Consider the following 23,221-nt stretch of genomic DNA (forward strand, 5'->3'; position numbering starts at 1 on the left):
AGGCCATCACCAGTCATCTTGACTTTTGTCTTGCCACTGGACTTTGATGAAATTTATCTGAGGAAAATAACTCCTAGTAATTGTTTTTATTTCTTCTTCATTAATTATGGATTCTCCCTTTTTTTGATGTTGATAATTTGGGTTTTCTTTTTTCTATTTCTTTTTTAAATTATTATTATTATTATTTTTGCTAGGCAGTGGGGTTAAGTAACTTGCCCAGGGTCACACAGCTAGTAAGTGTCAAATGTCTGAGGCCAGATTTGAACTCAGGTCCTCCTGACTCCAGGGCCAGTGCTTTATCCACTAAGCCACCCCAGCTGCCCCTTTTTTCTATTTCTTAATCAAATTAACTAATGTCTTATCTATTTTTTCCCTCAAAAAATAAAGTAAAATCAAAAAACCAACTCCTAGTTTTATTCATTAGGAATTTAAAAAAAAAACTTTCAATTTTGTAATCTCTCTTTTGATTTTCAGGATTTCTACCTTGATATTTAAATAGTGGTTTCTAATCTATTAGTTTTCTAGGTTTTTTAGTTGCACACCCAATTCATTGATTGTTCTTTCTTTTACTGATGTAAGCATTCAGAGTTATAAATTTTCTCTTAAGTACTGCTTTGGCTACGTCCTTCAATTTTGGTATGTTGTCTCACTGTTGTTATTGTCTTGAATGAAATTATTAATTATTTCTATCATTTATTCTTTGACCCATCAATTTTTAGCATTAAGTTATTTAGTTTCCAATTCATTTTTAATCTATGCTTCAATGACCCTTTAATGTAATTTTAAATGTTTCAGTGTTTTGAAAAAAGATAGATTTAATATTTCTGCTTTTTTTCAATTCTTTGTTAGTTTTTTTTAATGCCCTAATACATGACCAATTTTTGTGAAAATGCCATGAACAGTTGAGAATTACATTGTTAACTGGATTTTAACTGAGCCAGTCTCTAACCTAAGAGTGATGAAACAGCAGGCCAGAGACAAAGTGCTGTAGTCAGGTAGCTGCTCAATTAATGAGTTTCATTATGAGGAACAGATTTGCAAATCAGGAATTCTCCTGATTGGAATTCCACCTTCCTGAAGTGAAGATAGAGACTATATACATAAATCACAATGGGAAGGGAAGAGGGAAAGTGGGTTACAAACAATTGTTTCCCAGGGCCAGAGTGGTTTCCCCTGACAAGCCCATAAGTGGAAGACACTGCAACACTTCTGGAGTCTCTGTGGTACTAATATCGCTCAAGTCTTTAGGGGACATTACTTGGTGAGTCACAGGACCAGAGTTTTGTGATGGTAACAGTCTTTGATTCACTTCACTTATGGTGCACAGGCACAAGAATGCAGTGATTGTGATTGTTGTCAAGGCTTGATTCATCATTTCAAGCTGCATTGTTAATTCTGACTCACAAGAAGAGGCAATTCTGAAAATCTAATCTATTAGTATATTCATTACACATATTGATTAATATGAAAAATCACAATTCCTTTCACATTTCCTCCTTTCAGCTAAGAGGTTGGAATGACCCTTGAAGGCTGACGAGGAACATTCATTTGAAACATGAAATGGAAAAATTTCTTGATTATAGAAATTTGCTATAAAAGGAAAAAGAGGGATATAGTTATATAAGGGGAAAACTCCCTTAGCTCTGTTTGATTCCAGGCATGTCATATCTGCCAGCCAATCATGTAGTTATAGAGTGTTAAAGGCAAGGTTCAGGATTGACCAGGTGGGAATTTTCCTTTTCCAGAAAGGAAATAACATGGTAGGGAAATAAAGTCAGAAGGATCCTACCTAGGCTGTGTCCTAGGTCATCCCCACAACCTTTCCCAGGGATAGACATCTACCTTAGTAGTCCTCAGACTGCCACACATGCCATTTTCTGTTATTGGCTTTATGATAATTCAGACAACTATCCCTGTAACCAAAGCTTAAAACAAATTACAGTCACAGGAATTTTTACCTTAAAGAACAAAATTTTCATTCATCACAACTTAGGAAGACAAATATAAAAATGAAAGGGAAAAAAATCCCTGCTACTTCCATGAAATGTTCACAGAATCTCATGAAAAATTGTGGGGACAGTAGCAAGGAAAAAGAAAAGGCTTAGTTCATAGAGGGAGTAACTGTAAACCTTCAGCCCATATCCAGTTTCTTGGTTGGTGGTCTACATCAGCTGTCGTCTTCTTCTCATCGTGGGGCCTTGGGAACAGCTGTCCACCTCAGATGTTGGCTGCTTCCACCATCTTGACTGTGCCTCTCACCTATATCCTGTTTCGATCATGGTACATATATGGGGTCCCAAGACCACTTTTCTCCTAGAAATTTCTAGGTTTGGGGAATACGGGTTGGCTTTCACAATGAAAATTCCTAAAGCGGAGTGCTCATGTTTGTCCTGGTCCATCTTTGTTTCAATGTTGATGGTACCTGAGGATTGAAGAATCACAGGAAGTTTATTTTAAGTGAGATTCAGCAGCTGATGGCATTTTCCACGGGTGGGGACAGATCTCAATAAAGAAACACAATGGTCTCTGATCAAATGGTGATGTATTATATCTGTGTAAATATAAAGATAATTCAACTGCCCATGAAATTAGCAGGGGTGGTCTTCACTGGTAGCTCAGTGGTGCTGTGAAGAGAACACTGGGCCTGGAATTAAAATGCCTTGTTCCCTTCCCCTCCCTCTGCTTCTTGTGGTACTCCACCTACTCCAACTAAGCTGCCTCTGTCTTGATGACGTGGTAGGGCTCTCCCAAAGGCTTGATAAGCCACAGTAGAAAGTGGTCACTGTACTTTAAAAGAATATTCTCCTGGCCCAAACTGATGCTTTCGTTCAGAGTCTTCACTGGGTTTGTCACCAGATGATATTTACCACGTGATCAAATCCTGAATCGTTTCTTGTTTTGGAGGTGGCATCGCCAGGCATGGTTTCTCCGGAAGTCTCATCTCCCATGAACCCTGTGAGTGCCGAGGATGTGACCACTGTGTAGTGGAACTGAGTCCGGGGGAAGGAGCCTTTGACACAAAAGTCTTTTATTCGCCTCTTGATAGAGCTGACGCTTGGCTCTTTTGTTGTTCTTGTAACATAGGGGTGTTCATTTCGGGGTGAGGGTTGTTAAAAAGAAATGACAGCTGGGCAAAACGAACAGGGAAAGGGAAAAACAAAAGTTGATGATGAAAGTAATTTGTTGTTATTGCCATTATCGTCATATACATGACATCTAAGGTGTCATGTATGTAACAGACAATCCACGCGCTCTCCATCCCGTTGGCTAGGGGTACTTACTAGCTCCAGCAGAGGGAGCCCTTTCGCAGGTACTTTCCCAGCGCCTGCGCATTCACCGAAGACGCCTCCGCTGATTTCAAAACTACGTTTCCCAGGAGTCTAGGCGAAGCCGTAGGTCTTGTCCCCTAGACCTGACAGACGAGGCAGCCGGAGAACGCCGGAACAGGAAGCGCCCTGCTGAGACTTCCGTCGCCTTACTTCCCCCTGGCGGAGGCGCGCAGTCACCCGGCCCTGTCTGTGAGAGGTGAGTATTTCCTGAAGGGTCTCCGGCGCCGTGCCCCCGCCCCCGCCCCCGCCCCCACTCGGGTCGGAGGTCTTGCCCTTGTTCCTCCGGCTCGGCCCCGCCCCCGGCTTGCCCCCTCTTCCTCCTCCGGGGTCGGGGCAGGGAGGGCTGACCCTTGGCCCGCCTTCATCCCTGCCGCTGCCCCGGCCGGGAGGAGGAGGAGGAGGAGGAGGAGGAGGGCGTGGGGGCAGAGGGCGACGGCCTTTCCGTGCCCTGGCCGCCCCGCCCTCTGGTGCATCACGTAACGCATCTGAGCCTCAGCCTCTCCCCGGTGCCTGCCAGCCCAGAGTCCGTGGCTCGTGTCCGGAGTCACCGAAGATGCTGCTTTGCTCATGGTGCCCCGTCTCTCCTCCGCAGATCTGCCTTCCGAGAACTCGTGTTTTCCGAAAGGGAAAGGGAATGGTCCCCGTCATCCAGCCCTCCGGTTTTCAGGTGAGTTGGACTTTATCGCCAAAATGATTAAAACCTAGATTGTAAGAGCATAGACCGACTTCTTTCCCGAATTTTGGAAACTGGATCATGGGATAAGTGGTTCATTCCGTAAGGAATCATTTCAGTTATCAAGCTTCCTTTTTCTCTGATCCCCAACTAACTCATTAACCAAGATGTTCACGTCCTCCAAGTGCTCAGTACAGAATTAGCTGCTCTGAGGGATGCAGAAGAAATATAGATGACGGTACTTTCCTATAAATTTGAAATTGCGTTTTGCAAACTAGATCAAGAGCAGGTGTTACTTGTGCATTTCCCGGTGTTGTTCTTGAAGTGCTAAAATGAGCAGACAGAGGCATTAATGCTGTGTCGGTTTAGAGGAGGACGTGGGTGGAGGCTCACGTGAACAAGAAGATTCATGAAGGTTTCATTGAGTTGGTCTTAGGGAGAGGTAGGTTTAGGCTGATTGGAAAGGTGGGTATTAGAGTCGTCTTTTGGACCTTGTGTGGATAGGTGATGGCAGACACTTCCTGTTAGGGAGTGGGAGAGTGTAAGTTCAAATGATCTCAAGTTGTGGACAACCGTAAAGGACACTGAAGACACTGAGTTTGCACCTCTGCAAAGAGCAGACTGTTTGCTTTGGCACTGGAAGCAGAAATTCCTAATCTGGAAAAAAGTATAGAGAGCAAATTTTAGAGTCTGTATTATGGTGAAAAAAGACAAAGTTTTCTGAAATACTGTGGATAGAAAGCAAACTTCAGTAAACTAAGAAAAGAATTATAGAGAAGAAAAATATGGACATGGCACATGCTGGTCATCAGGAGAATGTTTGGGTTGTGCCTTTGAGGATTAGGGAGCGGCTAAGGTATGGCATATGCTAGGATTTAGATGAAAGTTACTGTAGCTAAGGTATGGCATATGCTAGGATTTAAATGAAAGTTACTGTAGCATAGGCAATAAAAAAAGGAAGTTAGTAGCTTGAATTCTTAGTGGGACAAGGTATTTTTGGTCTGTCTTCCTCTTTTACTTTTTTTTTCTCTCAAGAACCAGGAATGAATACAACAGCAGAATGGGTAACAGATAGAGCACCTTAGTTCAGATCTGGCCCTGGATACTTCCCAGTTCTGTGACTCTGGACAACTGCCTGGCTGTTTCCTCCACTATAAAATGGACATTATAATAGTACCTATCTTCCAGGGTTGTTGTGAGGATCAGATGAAATAATAAGTGTAAAGCACTTAGCACAGTGCCTGGCATATAGTAAGTACTATGTAAATGCCAGCTGCTATCATCATCATCATTATTATTAAAACAGAGAGAAAGATCCAAAGTTGCGGGAAGATGAGAGAGGCATTGTGGAAATACAGGTGTACTAAGGTTTTCTGTAGTATCTCTAAAGTACTAACAATGGAGATCGAGCCTGAGAGGAAATAAAGTACAGCTAGGAGGAAGATGATGATATTTCTTGTGAATTGCGAGTGCTGTCAAGGGAATCAAGGTATCAGTAAGGATGCAGAACAGAAAGACTGGGTGTTTGAGAGTGAAATATCCAATCAGTAAAGAAGCTGGGGTGGGAAGTAGGGCTATACAATTTGAGATCTGTAGATGCGAAGAGGTGGCATGTGATGAGGGCCAGACTCTGGCGGTCTGATGGTTGGTTATGGATTGGGAACTGAATGACAGCGGTGTTAAGGACCCATTTTATTTATTTTTGTGTGTGTTGCTGCATTGTAAATGTTGAAACCAGCAAGAATGGCAAGATAACATGAGACTCAGGTACCAAAACTACCTAGGAGGGCAAGAGTGACTGTTAGGAATGGGTAGGGGATGGCAAAAGTGATGCCATTTGCAGTGTGACTGCTGAGGAATTCTGTCCAAAATATAGATTTCATGATTCTCCAGTAACTATACCTTTGGGGTACAGGGAAGAATTTAGGATTGTCTCCTTTGCCTCTGCAGCAAACTGAAGTATGTGTTTGTAAGTTGGAGCTTAAGTGGTAAGATAGGATAATCCCATCAATAAATCTATGAGAAATTGATAATTTCCAGGAGCGTGGGTAGAGGAAGAAGCAAAGCCTAGTGCTACAAGTGTCATCCACCAGCTGCAATGTGGAACATCAGGTCCGCTTTTCTGTGTGATCTTGCGCATTTGATATGTATCTGAATGAGAGTTCTAGCAATGCAACCTCAAGGTACAACTTCAGTCAGGTTAACTGGGAGTAAGAAAGCTAGAGGCTGGGGAAGCAAGGAGAGAGCACAGCCTTAAACCCATTGTGGCCAGGCGTGTAGGAAGATGAAGAGAGAGCGTGGCGGTCGATGTAATAGTGGAACCGGAGTAGCCACAGAGTGGCTGGTGCCAGAAGAGCAAAGAGCCTAGATTTCTGTAACAGCCTCCCTTTATTTTCTGGGGGGCCATTCTCACCCCATTTTAGTGTTAGTTTCTTCCCCAGCAGTAACCTCCATTTGGACACCTATCTATCATTATTTATTATATTTATTGTCATTGTCATTATTTAGCTGTTTGTGAAAGTTCTGCTGTTACTTCTTTCCCTAGCAGAAACTCAGGGGAAGACGTGTTGCTCGATCCTCCTTTAGCCAACAGAATTCTCTAATTACTCTTATTAGGTCCACCTAAACCAGTAGGCCCAGATATTCCCTCACTGTCTGGGCCCTGGTTAGCATGTACCTGAGTGTCAGACTCTAACTTGTTCTGGCTGCTTAGGGCTCCCCCCTTCTTTATTGATCATTATTTTATGTTTACAGTGTGGGATCACAGAATACCCAAGAGCACTCATTAATACTAAGAGCATTCTGAACTGTCACATGACTTCCCCGTGTCAGACAACTCAGGTTCAGGCTGATAGTTTTCTAAAATATTGACTCCATCAATGAAATGGTGCTTTGTGAGTTGTCATAAACCTTGCAGGGTGTCACTGGCTCCTGCTACCCTGGATTTAAGCAGCAAGTTGTTCTAATAGAGAATTTCTTCAGAAGACTCCTGTCCCCAAATATTCTGTTGTGTGCAGGTAGTTCAGGAATTGTCTCTGTCCCTTTACAGGAAGTGTTTGTATTGTCAAGGGACCTTGGTGGATTACAATGGACATTTGCATCCTAGGGAGGTGTGGAATTGAAAATTAATGCACCACTTTATTTTGTATTATTTTACTAAGATTTAATCAATTTACTGTGTATTAATGATTAAGTTATGTATTAGTTACCCTCCCTTAGCATGCGAACTTGAACTCTCTCTCTGAACTGAAGCCTGAAGCTGCAGGCTCCCTATTTTTAACACAAGTCATCCTCCATCTACAAAGTAATCATATTTTGTATCACTAGTTAAGCCATCCTGTTAGTGTTTCCTCATGTACACTTTAATAACCACAAGGACAAGCAGCTTGACCCTGTCCTACAATCTCCCTGGTAACCAAGAAAACAACTCTCAGTGTTAGTTCTCTTTTCCTAGGTACTTTCCACCCACAAAATTTCAATTCAGTCAGGAATAAATAGCGTGTCCCCTCAGAAAGCATCAACCAGACCACAAGATTCCCGTTCTCCCTTAGAAAGTGACAGCCGTGGAACTTTCCAGAGGGTGTTGGTCCAGATGTTAGGCCGCCTGGTCTGATGTAGTTTAGCACCAGGCAGTCAGAAATAAGATACCCTGTGTTGCCCGAGATTGTACAGGCTGATCAGTTTCTTGATACTGACTCTAAAAGAGCTGCCTTGACTGTCAGATGCATCCTTGGCTACTGAGGAGTCTTGGATCCTATTTATTGGCAGTTGTTGGTTTTGCTAATAAATTGAATATGCTCAGAACTTTATTGCCTCAGTTTCTCTTTATTGCAGATTGTTATCACCACAGTTGGCCACCCAGATGGGACCCGAGTGAGGGCCTCCAGCCCCCGGGACTGCTTCTCAGAAGAATTCTTCTCAAAAGACTGCCCCGGAGGACGGACTCCCCCTCGGGCCTAACCAAATTTTTCTGAGCCAAGGTAAGCTCCTAAATGGGAGATCCTTATCAAAAGAATGGAAGTTTTTTGTCTTATGTAGAGCATTCTTTGGTGCAAGTAGAACAATCCCTGTTACGGATAGAAAAATCTCTCCTGTGTGAAGAGGAAGAAGATTTACTTCTCCAAAAAGCAAAGGAATCTCTTTTACAGATAGAGCAGTTTCTTCTGCACCTAGGAAGGTCTCTGGGACACCTAGACAATTATTATACAAGTAGAGTTAAATTGGTAGCACGTCTGGCATTGAAATGATTTCTTTCCAGAAAATTGTGCATACCAACTTTGAATAAAGATTTCATTATTTGAAACTAACAGAAGTGAAAGTTAGAAGCAAAAGAAGTGAAAGTTAGAAGCAAAATTTGTAACATCAGTGACTTCCTTTTTTGGTTCCAGTTGGTCAAAGTGAAATAGCTTTTCAGCTGATAAAATTCTTTGTGCTTAAATTCATCACACAGACAGATTTGGACTTATCCAAGTGGACCATTCTGCAGACCTCAACATAAAATGATTTTTACGTAATACAAATAAGGTGATTTTAGGGTTAGAGTTTACTCTTATCCACCCACTTCACTTAGCCTATATAAACAAGGCATACACAAAATAATAACTTACGCAAGTCATAAAATGTACTGAAATGTAGACATTAAATACTGTACCATGATAATAAACAATTATGAAATAAAAGGTAAAGTTAATGATGAAGTATGCACAGTACTGTGCAATAAAGCAAACATAGGTTTGCAGTATGTTGCCTCTTCTCCACCCACTGCACCTAGCCTTTATCACTGGTGGTTGGCTGACATTTTTTTCAGAATTCTTTACGTGAAGTCAAATTTGTGTAATGCAAATTATGGAAAGCAAGAACTGTCTGTATTTAATTGCTGCAAATAAAGACAGTTCTCAAGTCCCCCTTATACTGTAGACCCTAGGTGTAAACTGGCTACCCATCTTGGCGCTATGATTGGTAGCAGCTGCCCCAAGACTGTCTTCAGCATGGCACTGTGTTGGCTGTCTTGATAGCAGGGGCTACCAATTAGAAGGTCCAGGAGGCACTCCGTGTCAGGAATTTCTGGGCTCACCAAAGAATCATGCGCTGAGGCCCAGGTCTGTGACCAAGGGCAGCTGCACCTGCTTGGTCAGAGGGCCTGAGCCATTGTAAAGAGCAAGGGCCCAGGGACTCAGAAGCACATGACACTTGGACAGGGACTCCTTGGGATAAGTCCTTAGCCGGAGGTTTTCCTCTGTTCTGAAGGGTGATCCCAGGAACTGCAACTCTATACAATTAGACAAATGTTTTCATTAGAAATTGGGCTCCAAAAATTAATTAGGAACTATTAAAACATCTCCAAACACTTGCCCAAAGGGGAAAAAGTGAAGCAGCTTGAGACAAATTTCTGTTCAAAGGATCCTCACATGACTTGTCTTTACTAGGATGGGTGGGAGACACCCCATGGAAGTCCACCAGTCCTCCTCAGGTGATGGGCACCCCACTATGGGCTCCCTTGTGAATGCTGCAGCCAAAATTCCCATTTAGTATCCCTTGATGGGTGACAGTGGGGGCAGGTAGTAGTGTTCCCAAGGGAATCTCCTTACAGAAGCTACTTAAATTCTGGGGTCGAGACAAGTTATTGGTACAGCCAGAAATGACTAAGGTGCACACGGTTAACTGGGTGAATTCTGGTCCAAGATGGCTAGACATTTAGCTGAGGCACTGTTTGGCCTAAAACTGGCACATTTGATTATTGTATATTACAGAAAATTAGCATTTGCCATTGAATGATCTCACCGGTATCAAATGAATTTCTGGTTTAATTATTGGTCTTACTGGGTGTTTCTCAGTAATGGAATTTGCTCAGCTGCACCCATACTGGGGAAGTGTGGCACTGTAAGCTCAGTTGTATAGAGAGAGCAAGGGTCATTAGGGGAATCAAGAGGACTGTCATTAAACACCTCATCTGTCTTGTCATCTGTGTTTTTGTTTCTAGATAAGTTAAACTTGTGAATGGGAGAACTTCATCCTTATCAAAGTAATTATTGGTTCTACAGTTCGGTAAATTCAAAATGGCCAAAAATAGAGCTCTTAAATTGTGTAAAGACTGGTCTAAAATACATTAAAATCCATATAGGTCCCTGATCTGCTCTAGAAAGGAAATGTTCACTTATTAAAGGCTTTAAGATTACAATCAATAACTGTGCATACTGACTCTTTGATTAAACTAAAGGAGGGAAAAACATTTCTGGCAAATACATTTGTTTCTTTATGTGTGTTTCTGTCTTGATATTTAAACAAACCCTTTTCCTACAGTCTGATCAACCAAAACGAAAACACTATAGAGGGTAAAAACTTCCTGCAGAACTCTGAAAAGCCTTCAAAAGAAAAGTCAGTCTGTCTCTTTCTCCCTCTCCTCCACTCCCCTCTCTCTTTCTCCCTCCTCCTCCTCCTCCTTTCTGCCTCTGACCAGTCTGGGAGTGGGTGGGGTTGGAGAAATGGGGGGAAGGGAGCGGTGGGGCAGGGAAAGGGGAGAACATACAAGAGACACAAATAAGAAGGTGGGAATCTTTGTCCCCACTCTGCAGGAATTTATAGTATTATAAACGAAGCAGAAACCAAAAGTTGTTTCCTGTATTATAATTCTTCAAACTGTAGTTAGAGTGTTTGTGTAAAATTTGCTTTTATCACTCTTTCCCTGGAGAGTAACCAGTTTACTGATTAGAGAAAAGAGAACCACAACTAGTGAATTCCAAAGTGCTTACAGCTTGCAATTGGACCATGGAGAGAGGAAAGCTGGTTTTAAAATCAGGAAGCAAGTGAAGAACAAGTAAAATTTAATGTTCTTCTGTGAATAACACAACAGAAACATATTAGGTTAATTAGAAATGTCATGAAACTTATATTGATAGAACTATAATAATACTGAAATACTATTCTGAACTAGAGTTACTGAGGGTAGAATTAAACAAAGGAGTTAACAGAGTGCTCAGATTACAAAAGACCAAATTAAAAGGAGTGTATAGCTTACAGATAGTAGTATAAAATACTGAAATCTTGAGAAAACAAAACAAAATTTGTGAATTATTTTGGATATTCCTTGTCTCATTTGTCTTCAATATTGAAACAAATAGACATTTATGAGATGAAATTAGGAAGCTTACAATTTAAAACAAATTGTTATCAGTTGGAAGTGTATTCACATATTTTATGAAGTACAGATTTATGAGACAAATCCTAGTATTCTGATAGGGTAGGTTAGATTGAAAAAAAAGAAAAGGAATAGATTTGACTTTTTGAGTGATTTGAAAGGAAATAGGGAAAAGGTTATATCTTTACCTTTGGGAAAATTATGTTCTTCAACAGACCCAGATTAATTCTTGAAGGCAAAATTGTAAAGGCAGATAGTTCATAATGAAAGAATTTTTCTAATGCAAATCATTGTTGAAAATTTGATGATGAGGCAAATTGGTTCAGCAGACATAACAATCTGCTTCACTATCAAAGAGCTAGTAAAATTGTTATAAGTTTTTTAAACATCAATCAATGTATATGTCAATCAAAGGTACTGTTTAATTTACATTTAATTGTTTTAATTCTTAGCAATTATAGTCTCACCATCATTTTTAGATTTGTGTGGTTATATTTAACTTTGTAAAATTAAAGCCTGAAAACAGTGGGCTCTTGGGGAAAATTGAGAAATAAATATTGTCAGTAGGTATTATAAATCTAGATTTGATCTGGTCTAAATTTTGTCCTGAAACTAAACTATAATTGTGGTACATCAGAGAACTTAATACTAGATAAATTTGCTAAAGGCAGTACTCCAGAAAAATGACTGCATCAAGTAAATGAGTTAAAATTAAGTGTCAGGAATTTATTAGTTATGTGACTTTAGGTGAATTACTTCACCTCAGTTTTCTTTTTATGAATAAATAGCATCTATCCCCATGGTTGTTGGAAAAGTAAAATAATGGTAAAGTGCTTGGCATAGTAAGCGCTGTCTATATGTTGTCTATTGCTCTTGGGTTTTAGATTAAATAACATCAGAGGTCATAACATGGTGTCATTTGACTTGGGATAAAAGAACTCATATTGTTGAGGCTTCTGGTTTTTCTTGTATCATGTATTATTTCTTGTATGGTATCAGAAATGTAATTAAAAGGTGAATTCTCTTTTAATTAAGTGATTCTACTTTTAAATATATACTGTTATGTGAAATTTTTCTAAAATATTGTGAAGTGCTGTTAGAGAAGCCACTTCCTTATTGAACTGTTAAAATGAATGCATTAACAGTGTTTGAAAATTGTGATAATGTGGTACCTTTTCCCCTAAAATGTAGACTTATTATAATTTAATGAGAAGTTTGAAGACCACCATGGCCTGCCCATTGGCCAGAATTGGGATTGAATTTGTAATTGTGCTTAGGTAAAGTTATGCTATCACGCAGACCCTGTGAAAGAACTTAATGTTGTACATTTGTAAAATAGTGACTAGTTAACTTTTTATTGACTGAATTGATGTAATCTGATTAAATTGATTTTGTATCTTATAAATTGGACTACTAAAAGGTAGTAAAATTTATTAAAATGGCTAAATATTAAATGGATTATATTTTCCTTTAAACTAGATAATCATACTAACTTAGTGTTTGAATGGTGAGAGCCTAAGATTTTGTCAGCCTTACTTAAATGGGAATTCCATATTTAACTGGGAAGTTACATACTAAATATTAAAACCTGTCACTTATTATTATGAATTTTTTTCCTACTGAAACTGTATTGAATTTAGGAAACTTTATCAGTGGATACTGTATGATTTGTAACCAATGCCATTGGCACATAAACACAGTACTTATATCCTGCCCAAACATATGCTTCATGAAGTTTTGCTATTTAAGGTGAAGTCTACTGGGACTTTAATTTGGTATGATTCTGAGTTTTGGTTTCAGGTATTCTGTTAAGATCACAAACCCAGTAATCCACCATTCAAAGGGCTGCCTTGTTCTGCAGTCTGAGGACTGCTACAGGTGGATGTTTGCCTTTGGGAGAAAGTTGAGAGGACAACCTTGCGAAGGTGAAGGTAGGATCCTCTTGACTTGGTTTCCAGTTGAGCTGCTTCCTTTCCAAACAGGAAATTTTCCCACCTGGATAATTTGGAACCTACTTTTTGGTGCCCTATGAATAATGTGGAGCTTCGAGTGATTGACTGTCAACTCTTGCTCTGGCCAAGTGTGTTTTCCCCTTGTAGCTACTCAGTATCATCATAACCATGTCCCTCCTTTTCCTTTCATAGCAAAGTTCTATGATAAGCTCTTGGAATGAAACACTTCAGCTTGTAAAATAGAACCACCTTCTAGAGGCTTATGGCAGGTAACCAGTTAGTAGTACGGAGATATCTGAGTTATGTAAATATGAGAGATTTCCCATGATTTTCTTCTGGTTTGTAATTATATTCATGTATATGCTATAGTAATAATATCGTCATAAGGGGAGTGAGAGGGAATTGTGACAAATATATATGACAAAGATAGTTTTCGAAATTAAGGACTTCCAACATATAAAATTGCATTGATAAATTGTATCAATAATTGTGAAAAGAGTGTAATTATTTTCCTATTTAAAATATTTATCTTACAATTTTAAGAGAAAGAAAGTCTCATTTTCCAATTCAGACCTTCATGAATTCTTTGTAGGATCGAGTATAGGGTTTCAGTAAAGATGGACAACAACAACTGAAATTCTCTGAAGTTTTGGGAAATTAAGAGTTCTTAATTTGATGTTCTTCTTATTGCTCTATTGTTAATAAAATCAGAACCGTAAGACTTGAGCAGGTTTTTCACCATGTGAACTAGTTACTGTTGTACTAAATTGTATTGAGTTTGTATTAAGCCTTCCTACATGCTGTTGGAACCTGCGAAGCAGATCTGGAAGAAGGAGCAACATCTGTGGCCTCCTACATCCAAGCTGAAAGCCCTCCACAAGTGTGGACTGCAATACAACTTGACCTTTGGACTTTTCTGTCTGCATCAAGAATTTCCAGTGATCCAGCAGAGCTACTTTGTCAACACCCTCACTTCTCTTTTCTCATGCGCCACTGCCTCTGTACCAAAGGGGACTGCCCCCAAAGAGTTTTGTCAACGCGCCGGTCATAATTTAGTAAGACTTTAAGCTCTAGATCAGCCCACTTCACGTTTTGGTCTTAAAGGATTTGTGCTAAAACTAGCACTACCATCAGTCCAGCACTATTGTCCACAGCCCTGTCTCATGACAAATGGGTAATGAATAATGCTGTCATTGGACCTCATTGTCAAGTGCTCATTGGGCCCATGGGTATTGAATCTGTCAGCAGCTCCATGAAAGCACTTTGGAATCATGAGTGCCTGTTCTGCCCCAAGTCCCCTTGTTCTCACTTGCTGTTAACTCCTTGTGAGATGGTCCCTATTCTTTATTCTTGGGTTTCTTGGGTATTTTTTTGACTGGGAGAAGGGGGTGTACTAATCCCTGGCCTTCTCTAAAATGTTGTATGTACTACTAGAGTGTTCTCACAGAGCGGCTTTGCAGAGACAAAGGTAACCCAGGGTTTTGGGGGGTTTTTTTCCCTGTAATTATTGCTTTCTGTATGTCATGATATTTATGTGAAGCTTCTCTCTCAGCCTGATTTCGCATATCTATACAGTCTCCCTATTGCTAAGGGATGCTGGTCGTGTCTAATTATATTGATCTAGTTTTTAGATGGTAATTCATGGGAGACATTTCTCCCAGAAATCAAAGCAGGGAATTGTGGAATTGGAAATTGATATTCCACTTTATTTTATATTATTTATTAAGACTTAATTAATTGACTTTGGATTAATAATCAGGTTGCTATGCAGTAGTTACTCTCCATTAGTATGTGAACTTGAGCTTTCTCTGAACTTAAGCCTGAAGGTGCAAGCTTCATATTTTTAACACAAGTCACCCCTTACCTACAAAGTAATCATGCATTGCTGGCTAAGCCATCCTGTTACTGTATCCTCATGTGCATTTTAATAACCACAAGGACAAGCAGCTTGACCCCGTCCTACAGTCTGCCTAGTAACCAAGAAAACAACCCTCAGTGTTAGTTCTCTTTTCCTGGGTACTTTCCACCCACAAAATTTCAATTCAGTCAGGAATAAATAGCATGTCCCCTCAGAAAGCATCAACCAGACCACAAGATTCCTGTTCTCCCTTAGAAAGTGGCAGCCGTGGAACTTTCCAGAGGGTGCTGGTCCAGATGTTAGGCCGCCTGGTCTGATGTAATTTGTGGCTAGTGACCTTAGCACCAGGCAGTCAGAAATAAGATACCCTGTGTTGCCCAAGATTATACAGGCTGATCAGTTTCTTGATACTGACTCTAAAAGAGCTGCCTTGACTGTCAGATGCATCCTTGGCTACTGAGGAGTCTTGGATCCTATTTATTGGCAGTTGTTGGTTTTGCTAATAAATTGAATATGCTCAGAACTTTATTGCCTCAGTTTCTCTTTATTGCAGATTTTTATTGCAACAGAGACAAGGAAGACTTTTTATTGGCCCAGGAAGCATTGCCGTCTGAATCTGGAAAATGACGTCTGACCACTGGTCAGATTTAAGTCTCCTTTTTCTTGAGCGATGGGTATTGAATATTGAATATATTGTTAGATTTGTTTGGTTTTTTTTTTTGTCAATTGATTTTGCTGAGTTGCTTTTTTTCTTTTGTTTATTCATTGTTCATGGATTAGTCACTGAGTTGGGGAGTGGGTCGTAATATATTTGGAAATTAGATTTCTTAAGAATTAAGATAGAGGTTCCTTTGGCCATACAAATCCGTTACTGATGGACACAATGACTTCAAAAGTATGTCACCGGACTGTTACACTGAGATCTTTCCAGGTAGGCTTCCAAAGCCCTCTTTGAAGTTTACCAACTTTCACTGTGCATCTTTGATTCTTTCTATACTCTGACTTTAAGTAATAGCTTCTGGGTACTTTTGTCTCTATAAATTTCTGTCATCATGACAGCATCTGGAGTTTTCCATTGATGCCTATGGTTTTGGAAATATAGCAACAGTTAAATTAACAGTTTACTCTCTCTAAAAGGGTAAGGCATAACCAGTCATATTGTTCAGCTGCTTTTGTAGAAGTGTGAGCATTTTTCAGGTTCCAAATTAAATGACATTTGTGATTTGTGGAGCCCTGCTCTATGTTCACGCTATGGATTATAATACAAAGTTAAGCGCTGTCTCTCTCCCTCCCTAGTCCAGCTTCCACACAGCTGCCAATGTGGTTTTCCTCAAGAACAGTTATGACTGTGTTATGCCCCTGCCCTATGAACTCTGGCCTTCTGTTACCCCTAGGATCAAATACAGATTCCTCTGTGGTGCATTGAAATCCCTTTACCACGTGCTCCAAACTATGTTTCTTGGACATTTATATGTTATTCCTCTGTGTGTACTGTCTGGTCCAAACCAGCCTTCTTCATGTTCCTCATGTACAGGCCTCCATCTCCCATTTCTGTTTCTTTTCAGGCACCTCCCTGTACCTGGAGTGCACTTCCTCCTCACCTCCACCTCATAGAATTCCTCTCCTCCTTTGGAACTAAGCTCGAACACCACCTCCAACATGTAGCCTTTTCCAGTCATCTGTAGCTGCTAGTGCCTCCTTGTATTAATTTTGTAGCTAAGTAGTCCTCCCTGATGGACTCCATCTTCACATCCAAGGATAGCACCTAAAATGCCTGTGTTAGTGAGAGCAGTGATGCTTTCCTTTTATTCCTGCTGTCTGGGTAATAGGTACTTGTAAATGCCTGGTGACTGATCCATTGTGGCTGTGCTCTCTGTTAGTTTATGCTTATGAGCACAGTAAACACCAAATGTGTACAAGGTGAAGAAAAGCTACTTTCCTTGGGGGTGGGATGGGATGCTGGTTCAGAATAATTTTTTTGCCAGAGGTGTTGCTTAGGTTGAGCCTTGAAGGAAGCTAGGCAGGTTACAAAGTAGAGGTGAGATATACTGTAGACCCTGAACTGTTGTGAAAGATACTCCCTGAATATGCAAGGGGTTATCAGTTTCTGGCTTCCCCCAGTGCCCATATGTTTGAGGATCTCTGGGTGAAGAGGAATGTATTGATGTTTCAGGAATCAGTGACCTTCAAGGATGTGGCTGTGGAATTCACTCCAGAGGAGTGGAAGCAACTGGACTCTGCCCAGAGGAACTTGTTCAGGGATGTGATGCTGGAGAACTATAGGAACCTTGTCTCTCTGGGTAAAGACAGCTTTCCTTTTTAATTCCAAGTTTGCTTATTGGGAGATCTTCACATTCTTGTTTAGTAGAGCCTTTGTGGTGCTCTCCAGTGCTTAGCTCATTTTTGTTGGCTCAGCTGGCTTGATGAGCAGGAATGTTCCAGATATGTGTGTTATTGGGGCTCACAGGATCCTAAATCTAGAATTGGAAGGAATGACCCTAGAGATTATCTAATCCCAAGTCCTTACTTTAGAGATGAGGAAACTGGGACCCAGAGAGACTCTATTCAAAGCACTTTCCCATTTCTTTCCCCTGAGCAGGGCTTGCTGTTAACAAACCAGGTATTATCTTCCTTTTGGAAAGAGGAGGAACACCATGGATGCCAGAGAGAGCTGTCCTAGGAGGCACCTTTCCAGGTGGGTGATTGAAAACCAGACAGGTGGGAGTCACTACAAAGAATAGCTGCAGTCTTCTGTGCACTCCTAAGGTTTTTCCAGGCCCAAGGAGAAAGCTCACCTCTGATGAGGTGGACGCTCATTTTTATACCAACAAACTAGTTTCCACTGGATCATAGAATGTTAGCTCTGGACAGGACCTTAGATATGATTTCCGACATCTTTTATATATAGGAAAGCAGATCCTGGGAGCTGAAATTAAAAATGTGATCTCAGAATTGGAAGGAAATATTTAAAGGAAAATCCAGTCTGCATCATAAGTGCCAGTTGTTAGGTCTTTGCATAAATGCCTTCAGCGAGGTAGAATCCACCGCTTCCCAAGACAGCCCATTCGTCCTCCTTTTGGACAGTTCTCATAGTTATTGGTCATGTTCTTCCTGACATCAAGTGTAAATTTGTTTCTTTGCACCTCCCACCTGTAGCTTTGGGGCTGAGCATGATAGGTATAGCCCTTTTCTCTCTGACAGCCTTTCTAATGCTAGACTTCTGGCACGACCTCATGTGAGGGTCTGATTTCTCCCTTTCCTTGAGCCATTCTTCATTCAGCAGGAGTTGATGGTTTTCTCCCTGTCTTTAATGTCCTCCTCAGGAAACCGTCTAATTTATCATTGTCCTTCCTGACAGCCTGGAAGCCAGCACAGCTCTTGTTTGTCCTTTTGATTACAACAAGCCCTGTGCTCTTTCCACTACATCATGGTTCCTGACATTTTTGCTCATCCTTCTATCCATGCTCAGACAGTCATTTATTTTCTACTCAATTTATATCAAGAAGTCTTTATTAAGTACATATTATATGTAGGCTCTGGGCATACAAAGGAGCTTATTATATTCTTTAGTGGCATATATAATTTATGTAGATAGCCGAATATGAGAGCACTGTATTAACTGGTCCGTGGATACAGAAAGTTGAGTGATGAGGTAAGATTTTGCATCTATACCAAGATGGGGCTTAAGCTGAATCTTGAAGGAGGTCAGGATTCCAAGAGTTGAAGGTGATAAAGGAGATAATGGAAGTTCAAAAGAGCCCTTTTCTGAAACAACCCTTCAAATTTTTATTAGAAGTGTCCATTTAGAACATTTATATGTCATAATTTGTTCAGTCATTCCATAATTGATGGCCACCACTTTGTTTCCAGTAATTGGTTGCAACAAAAAGGACTACTAAAATATTTTTGTACATATGAATCTTTTCCTTTATTTGATCTCATTGAAAATCCCCATATCTTTTTTGGATGAACTGCTGTTTAATCATCTTAGGAATATAAAGTTCACTTTTTAAAACCAAGACTAAGATTATATTTATCTCCAGGAAATTTCATCTTATGTAGGCTTAATTTGCCCAATTCTAATTTTTAACAAATTGTTTTCTTCTGTTAAGATTTTGTACCTCCTTCTCCATTTGGCTCATTTTACTTTTTAAGGAGTTCTTCTCCTCAGTGAGTTTTTGTGCCTCCTTTTCCGTTTGGCTGATTCTGCTTTTTAAGAAGTTGTTTTCTTCAGTGTACTTTTTTTCCGGTTGGTCGATTGTATTTTTTAGGGACTTGTTTTCTTCAGTGTACTTTTTTTCCCATTTGACCAATGGTATTTTTTAAGGACTTGTTTTCTACAGTTAATTTTTTTCCTTCCTTTTCTAAGCTATTGACTCTCTCTTGCATACCTCTCATTTCTTTTCCCAATTTTTCTTCTACCTCTCTTAGTTGAATTTTAAAATCCTTCTTGAGGTCTTCCAAGAAGGCTTTTTGGGCTTCAGACCAGTTTATATTCCCTTTTGAGGTTTCAGAAGTGGGTTAGTTGACAATGTTGTCCTCTTCAGAATTTCTGCCTTGGTCTTCACTGTCCCCATAATAAGAATCTGTGGTACATTTCTTTTTCCTCATGGTGTTGGTTTATTTTCTGGCCTTTAAAAAAATTGAGCTCTCCTTGGAGAGCAGAAGGCAGTGACCCAAGGTTCTTGTGCTAGGAGCCTGGGGCCTGGTCACTGGCTTTGTGCACTGGGGCCTCAGATGCTGGCAGTTGGAGGCTGTAGGGTTCTGGCAACTTCCCTGGTATTGAGCTGGAATCAGCAACGCTGGAGCTCTAGGGGTAGGAGTGGGTAGTCTGGCCTCTGGAGGTTGCCTGCTCACCCGGGCCTTGCACTTTCTTCAGCTCCTTGCAGATGATTGTTTCGCTGCTGCAGGATGCTTCTCCACCTGGGGCTTTCCCTCTTGGAGTTGTGCTTCCCAGAGTTTTGCTGAGGCACCAGGAGACTTGGCTGCCAGAGAATACCTTGACGCGTGGTGGTTTTTTGAGCCAGTTTCCACTGGTTCCCCTGCCTGCACTGAGTCACTCAGTGGCCCTGGTGTTGGTTGTTTGCCTGCTCCACCACCTGGGGTTCAAGATCTCCCCTGGTGTGCTGAGGTGGGGCTTTCTGCTAGCTTGCTGGGACATCTCCCATTCTGTACTGCTCCCCCTTCCTCAGGGCAAGAGGGACCTTTCCTATTAATCCTTCAAGCTTCTTGGACTACAGGATTTCTGCACCCCATCTTTCTGCTGATTCAGCTGTTCCAGGGTTTTTCCTGGGGCAATATTTTCTGGGCTTTCAGAGGTTAAAAAGGGATGATAAGAATGACTTATTTCTTACTCCGCCATCTTGGCTCCTGGAAGCGGAACCCATCTTATGTAGGCTTTATGGTCCACTAAATAAAGCTGGCCTTGGTAGACCGGAAGAGCTGGGCTCAAGTTCCTTTCTTGTATGTATTCCTTAACCCATCCTGGACAAGTCATTTAATTACTCAGGGCTTCAAGCAGCTCTCTTAGAGTGTAAAAGCAGGTACCTAACTGTGTTGTTTGGGGGAATTTTCTTGCCAAGAAATGAAATCACAAGTATATTCCCCAAAATTTAATCTCATTAAAATAATGTGTAATTCTAACCATTCCAAGTTGTTTTTCAGTCTGGATGAGTATCCAGGGCACTCATTGTTCAAGCTAGCTTTCTCTCATTGGCAAGTTTGTCTGTCTTCCATTTGTCCCTATTCAAATCATTGATAAAAGTGGTAGATAGCATGTTACCATGAACAGATCCCCAAGTACTTCACTGTGAAACTTTCCACTCTCCATGGACCCATGTTTGAGTCCAACTATTCAACTAATTCCAAGTATCCCTACTTATGTTACCACCTAATCCACATCTTATTTTTTCCATAAGAATAACTTGAGAAACTTTGTCAAAACATCAGCAAATAGTATGTATAATATTCACTTGATTTACCAATGTAATGATGCTTGCAAAAAAGAAAAAAAATCCAATCTTGATGAATCGTTGTGGGCTGAAATGTTCCACCATTTTCCTGACATCATCAATAGTGACCCACCAATTACATCTGCTACCTTTTTCAGTAACTGAGGGTTTAGGGTTTTTTTTTGATGAATTTAACTCTTTAAGTTCCTCTTCTACTGTCTCCTTATCTTGGTCATCAGATTTTAAGGTTTTTGTTCTGGTCTTTTCAAACAAAGATCTTTACCAAAGAAAGTAATTCTGCCTTCACTCTCCTTTTCATTTATTATTTTTCCATCTTGAGCAACCATCCTTTCTGTTTTTGGTCTTCTACTTTTTTCCAGTATATTGCTTTTAAAAAACTATTTTTATTGTCCATAGCTTTCTTTGCCAATCTTAGTTCCTTCTGAGCTTCAGCATACTTGATACTCTGGATGAGATTGTACCAGGTTTTTGTATTCATCCTGCGTTAACTTATTCTGTTTCAGTTTTCCTTCAAAATCTAATTTGGTTATCATCGTGCATCATGATCAGTCTTTTTAGACAGCTCCCTTTGTCTTATACATTGCAATTACTCTTCTTTAAATCTCTATAATCTTAATTCTTTTGAAATTTTCTCATCCCAACTGGACCTACTTCCTTATCAAAAGGAAGTCTCTAGGCTCTTAGCTGTTTTTTTGTTTGACTTCTTTATATTTTGCTCTTCCCAAATCAGGATATGTGTCAAACTGTTGCCAGCTTTTTTCTCCTTTTTCTATCATAATTTTTTTTCTTTATTTAATGTCTCTTTTCAATTTTTCTTTTTCAAGTCATTTATTTTTTCTCCCTACCTCACCCTCTCCTTCACTGGAAAAGAAAAAAGAGAAAACTCTTATAAGAAATATGCACAGTTAAGCAAAAACAAATTCCTACTTTGGCTATTTAAAAATATATGTTTTATTCTGCATCTCAAGTTTCTCACCACTTTGTTGGGAGATGGGTAGCACTCTTCATCATCAGTCTTCTGGAATTATAATTGGTCAGAATTCTTTCAAAGTTTATCTTTATAGTAATAATTATATAAATTGTTCTGGTTCTGCTTACTTCACTACGTCTTCCCACGTGTCTCTGAAACCATCCATTTTGTCATTTCATATGGCTCAATGATACTCCATTACATGCTTATAATATAATTTGTTTAGCCATTCCCCTGGCGAATCCTCCTTTGTTTCCAGTTCTTAGCCAACTATAAGAAGAGTTGCTATAAATATTTTTGTACATATGGGTCCTTTCCCTCTGCCTTGGTCTCTTTGGGGTATAAACCTAGTAGTTGTATGGCTGGGTCAAAAGCCATCTCATAGTGCTAAATTGCTTTCCAAAATGACTGGACCAGTTCACAACTCTACCAACAGTGCATCAGTGTGCTTTTTTCCTCCAATGTTTGTCTTTCCTTTTCTTGTAAACTTTGTCAAGCCAAGAGGTATGAGTTTGAAACACAGAGTTGCTTTAATTTGCACTTCTCAAATCATTAGTGTTTTGGAGCTTTTTGTCATATAGCTATTGATAGCTCAAATTTCTTCCTTTGAAAACTGTTCATATCTTTTGACCATTTATCAGTTGGGGATGGTTCTGATTCTTATATATTTGAATCACTTCCCTATATGTCTGGGAAATGAGACCTTTATTAGAGAAACTTGCTGCAAAGATTTTTTTTTTCCTGGTTATTTCCCTCTTAGTCTTAGCTTAATTCAAATTACCTTTATTTTAATAAACTTAATTTTAACTTTTCAGTTCTCCTTTCCTCCTTTAACTTTTCCTTCTCCTTTCCCTATTGAAAAAGAAAGAAGAACAAAATCCTTATAATAGATGTATATAGTCAGGCATTAAAAATTCCCACATTAGCTATGTCCAGATGTGTCAGTCTATAGCCTAAATTCATCTGTCCCAAGGTGGGTAGCATGTTTCATCATGAACCCTCTGGAATCCTGGATGGTTGTTGTGTTGATCAGTTTTTTGTCCCCTCTTTTTCTTGACCTCCCTGTTTGTATTTCATGGTTTTTATATATCTCTGGTCTTTTCATCAGTAATAGCTGGAAATTCTCTGTTTCATTAAAGGCCCATTTTTTTCCCCTGAAGGATTCCCACTCAGTTTTTTGGGGTAAGTTATATTTGCTTGTAAGTCTGTATCCTTTGCCTTCTAGAATATTGTATTCAGCTGTGTAGTGAAGGTTGCTAGATGCTGTGTGATTCTAACTGTGGCTCCTCAGTATTTGAATTCTTTCATTGTGCCTGTTTGTGTATTTTTTCT

The 23,221-nt window shown here is 40.0% G+C and overlaps 1 protein-coding gene across 5 annotated transcripts in view; it reads left to right on the plus strand.

The window, feature by feature from the left end:
• The first annotated feature begins 3,278 nt into the window (after positions 1-3,278).
• LOC110219992 (uncharacterized) overlaps positions 3,279-23,221 on the plus strand; it is a 56,348-nt gene continuing 36,405 nt past the window's right edge. Inside the window, exons 1-4 of one of the 5 annotated variants that reach the window (XM_078145934.1) lie at positions 3,279-3,525; positions 3,922-3,996; positions 17,121-17,247; positions 17,547-17,642. In XM_078145934.1, the coding sequence (XP_078002060.1) occupies positions 3,964-3,996; positions 17,121-17,247; positions 17,547-17,642 (256 nt within the window). In that variant the 5' untranslated portion in view covers positions 3,279-3,525; positions 3,922-3,963. Of the gene's footprint in view, positions 3,526-3,916; positions 3,997-7,836; positions 15,471-17,120; positions 17,248-17,546; positions 17,643-23,221 lie in introns of those variants that run through there. The other 4 variants (XR_013482639.1, XR_013482638.1, XM_078145932.1 and 1 more) reach the window with 4 other exon arrangements.

This window comes from Phascolarctos cinereus, unplaced genomic scaffold, assembly GCF_003287225.1.
Source record: "Phascolarctos cinereus isolate Bilbo 61053 unplaced genomic scaffold, phaCin_HiC Scaffold_726;HRSCAF=1367, whole genome shotgun sequence".
In the NCBI taxonomy this organism is placed as follows: domain Eukaryota; kingdom Metazoa; phylum Chordata; class Mammalia; order Diprotodontia; family Phascolarctidae; genus Phascolarctos; species Phascolarctos cinereus.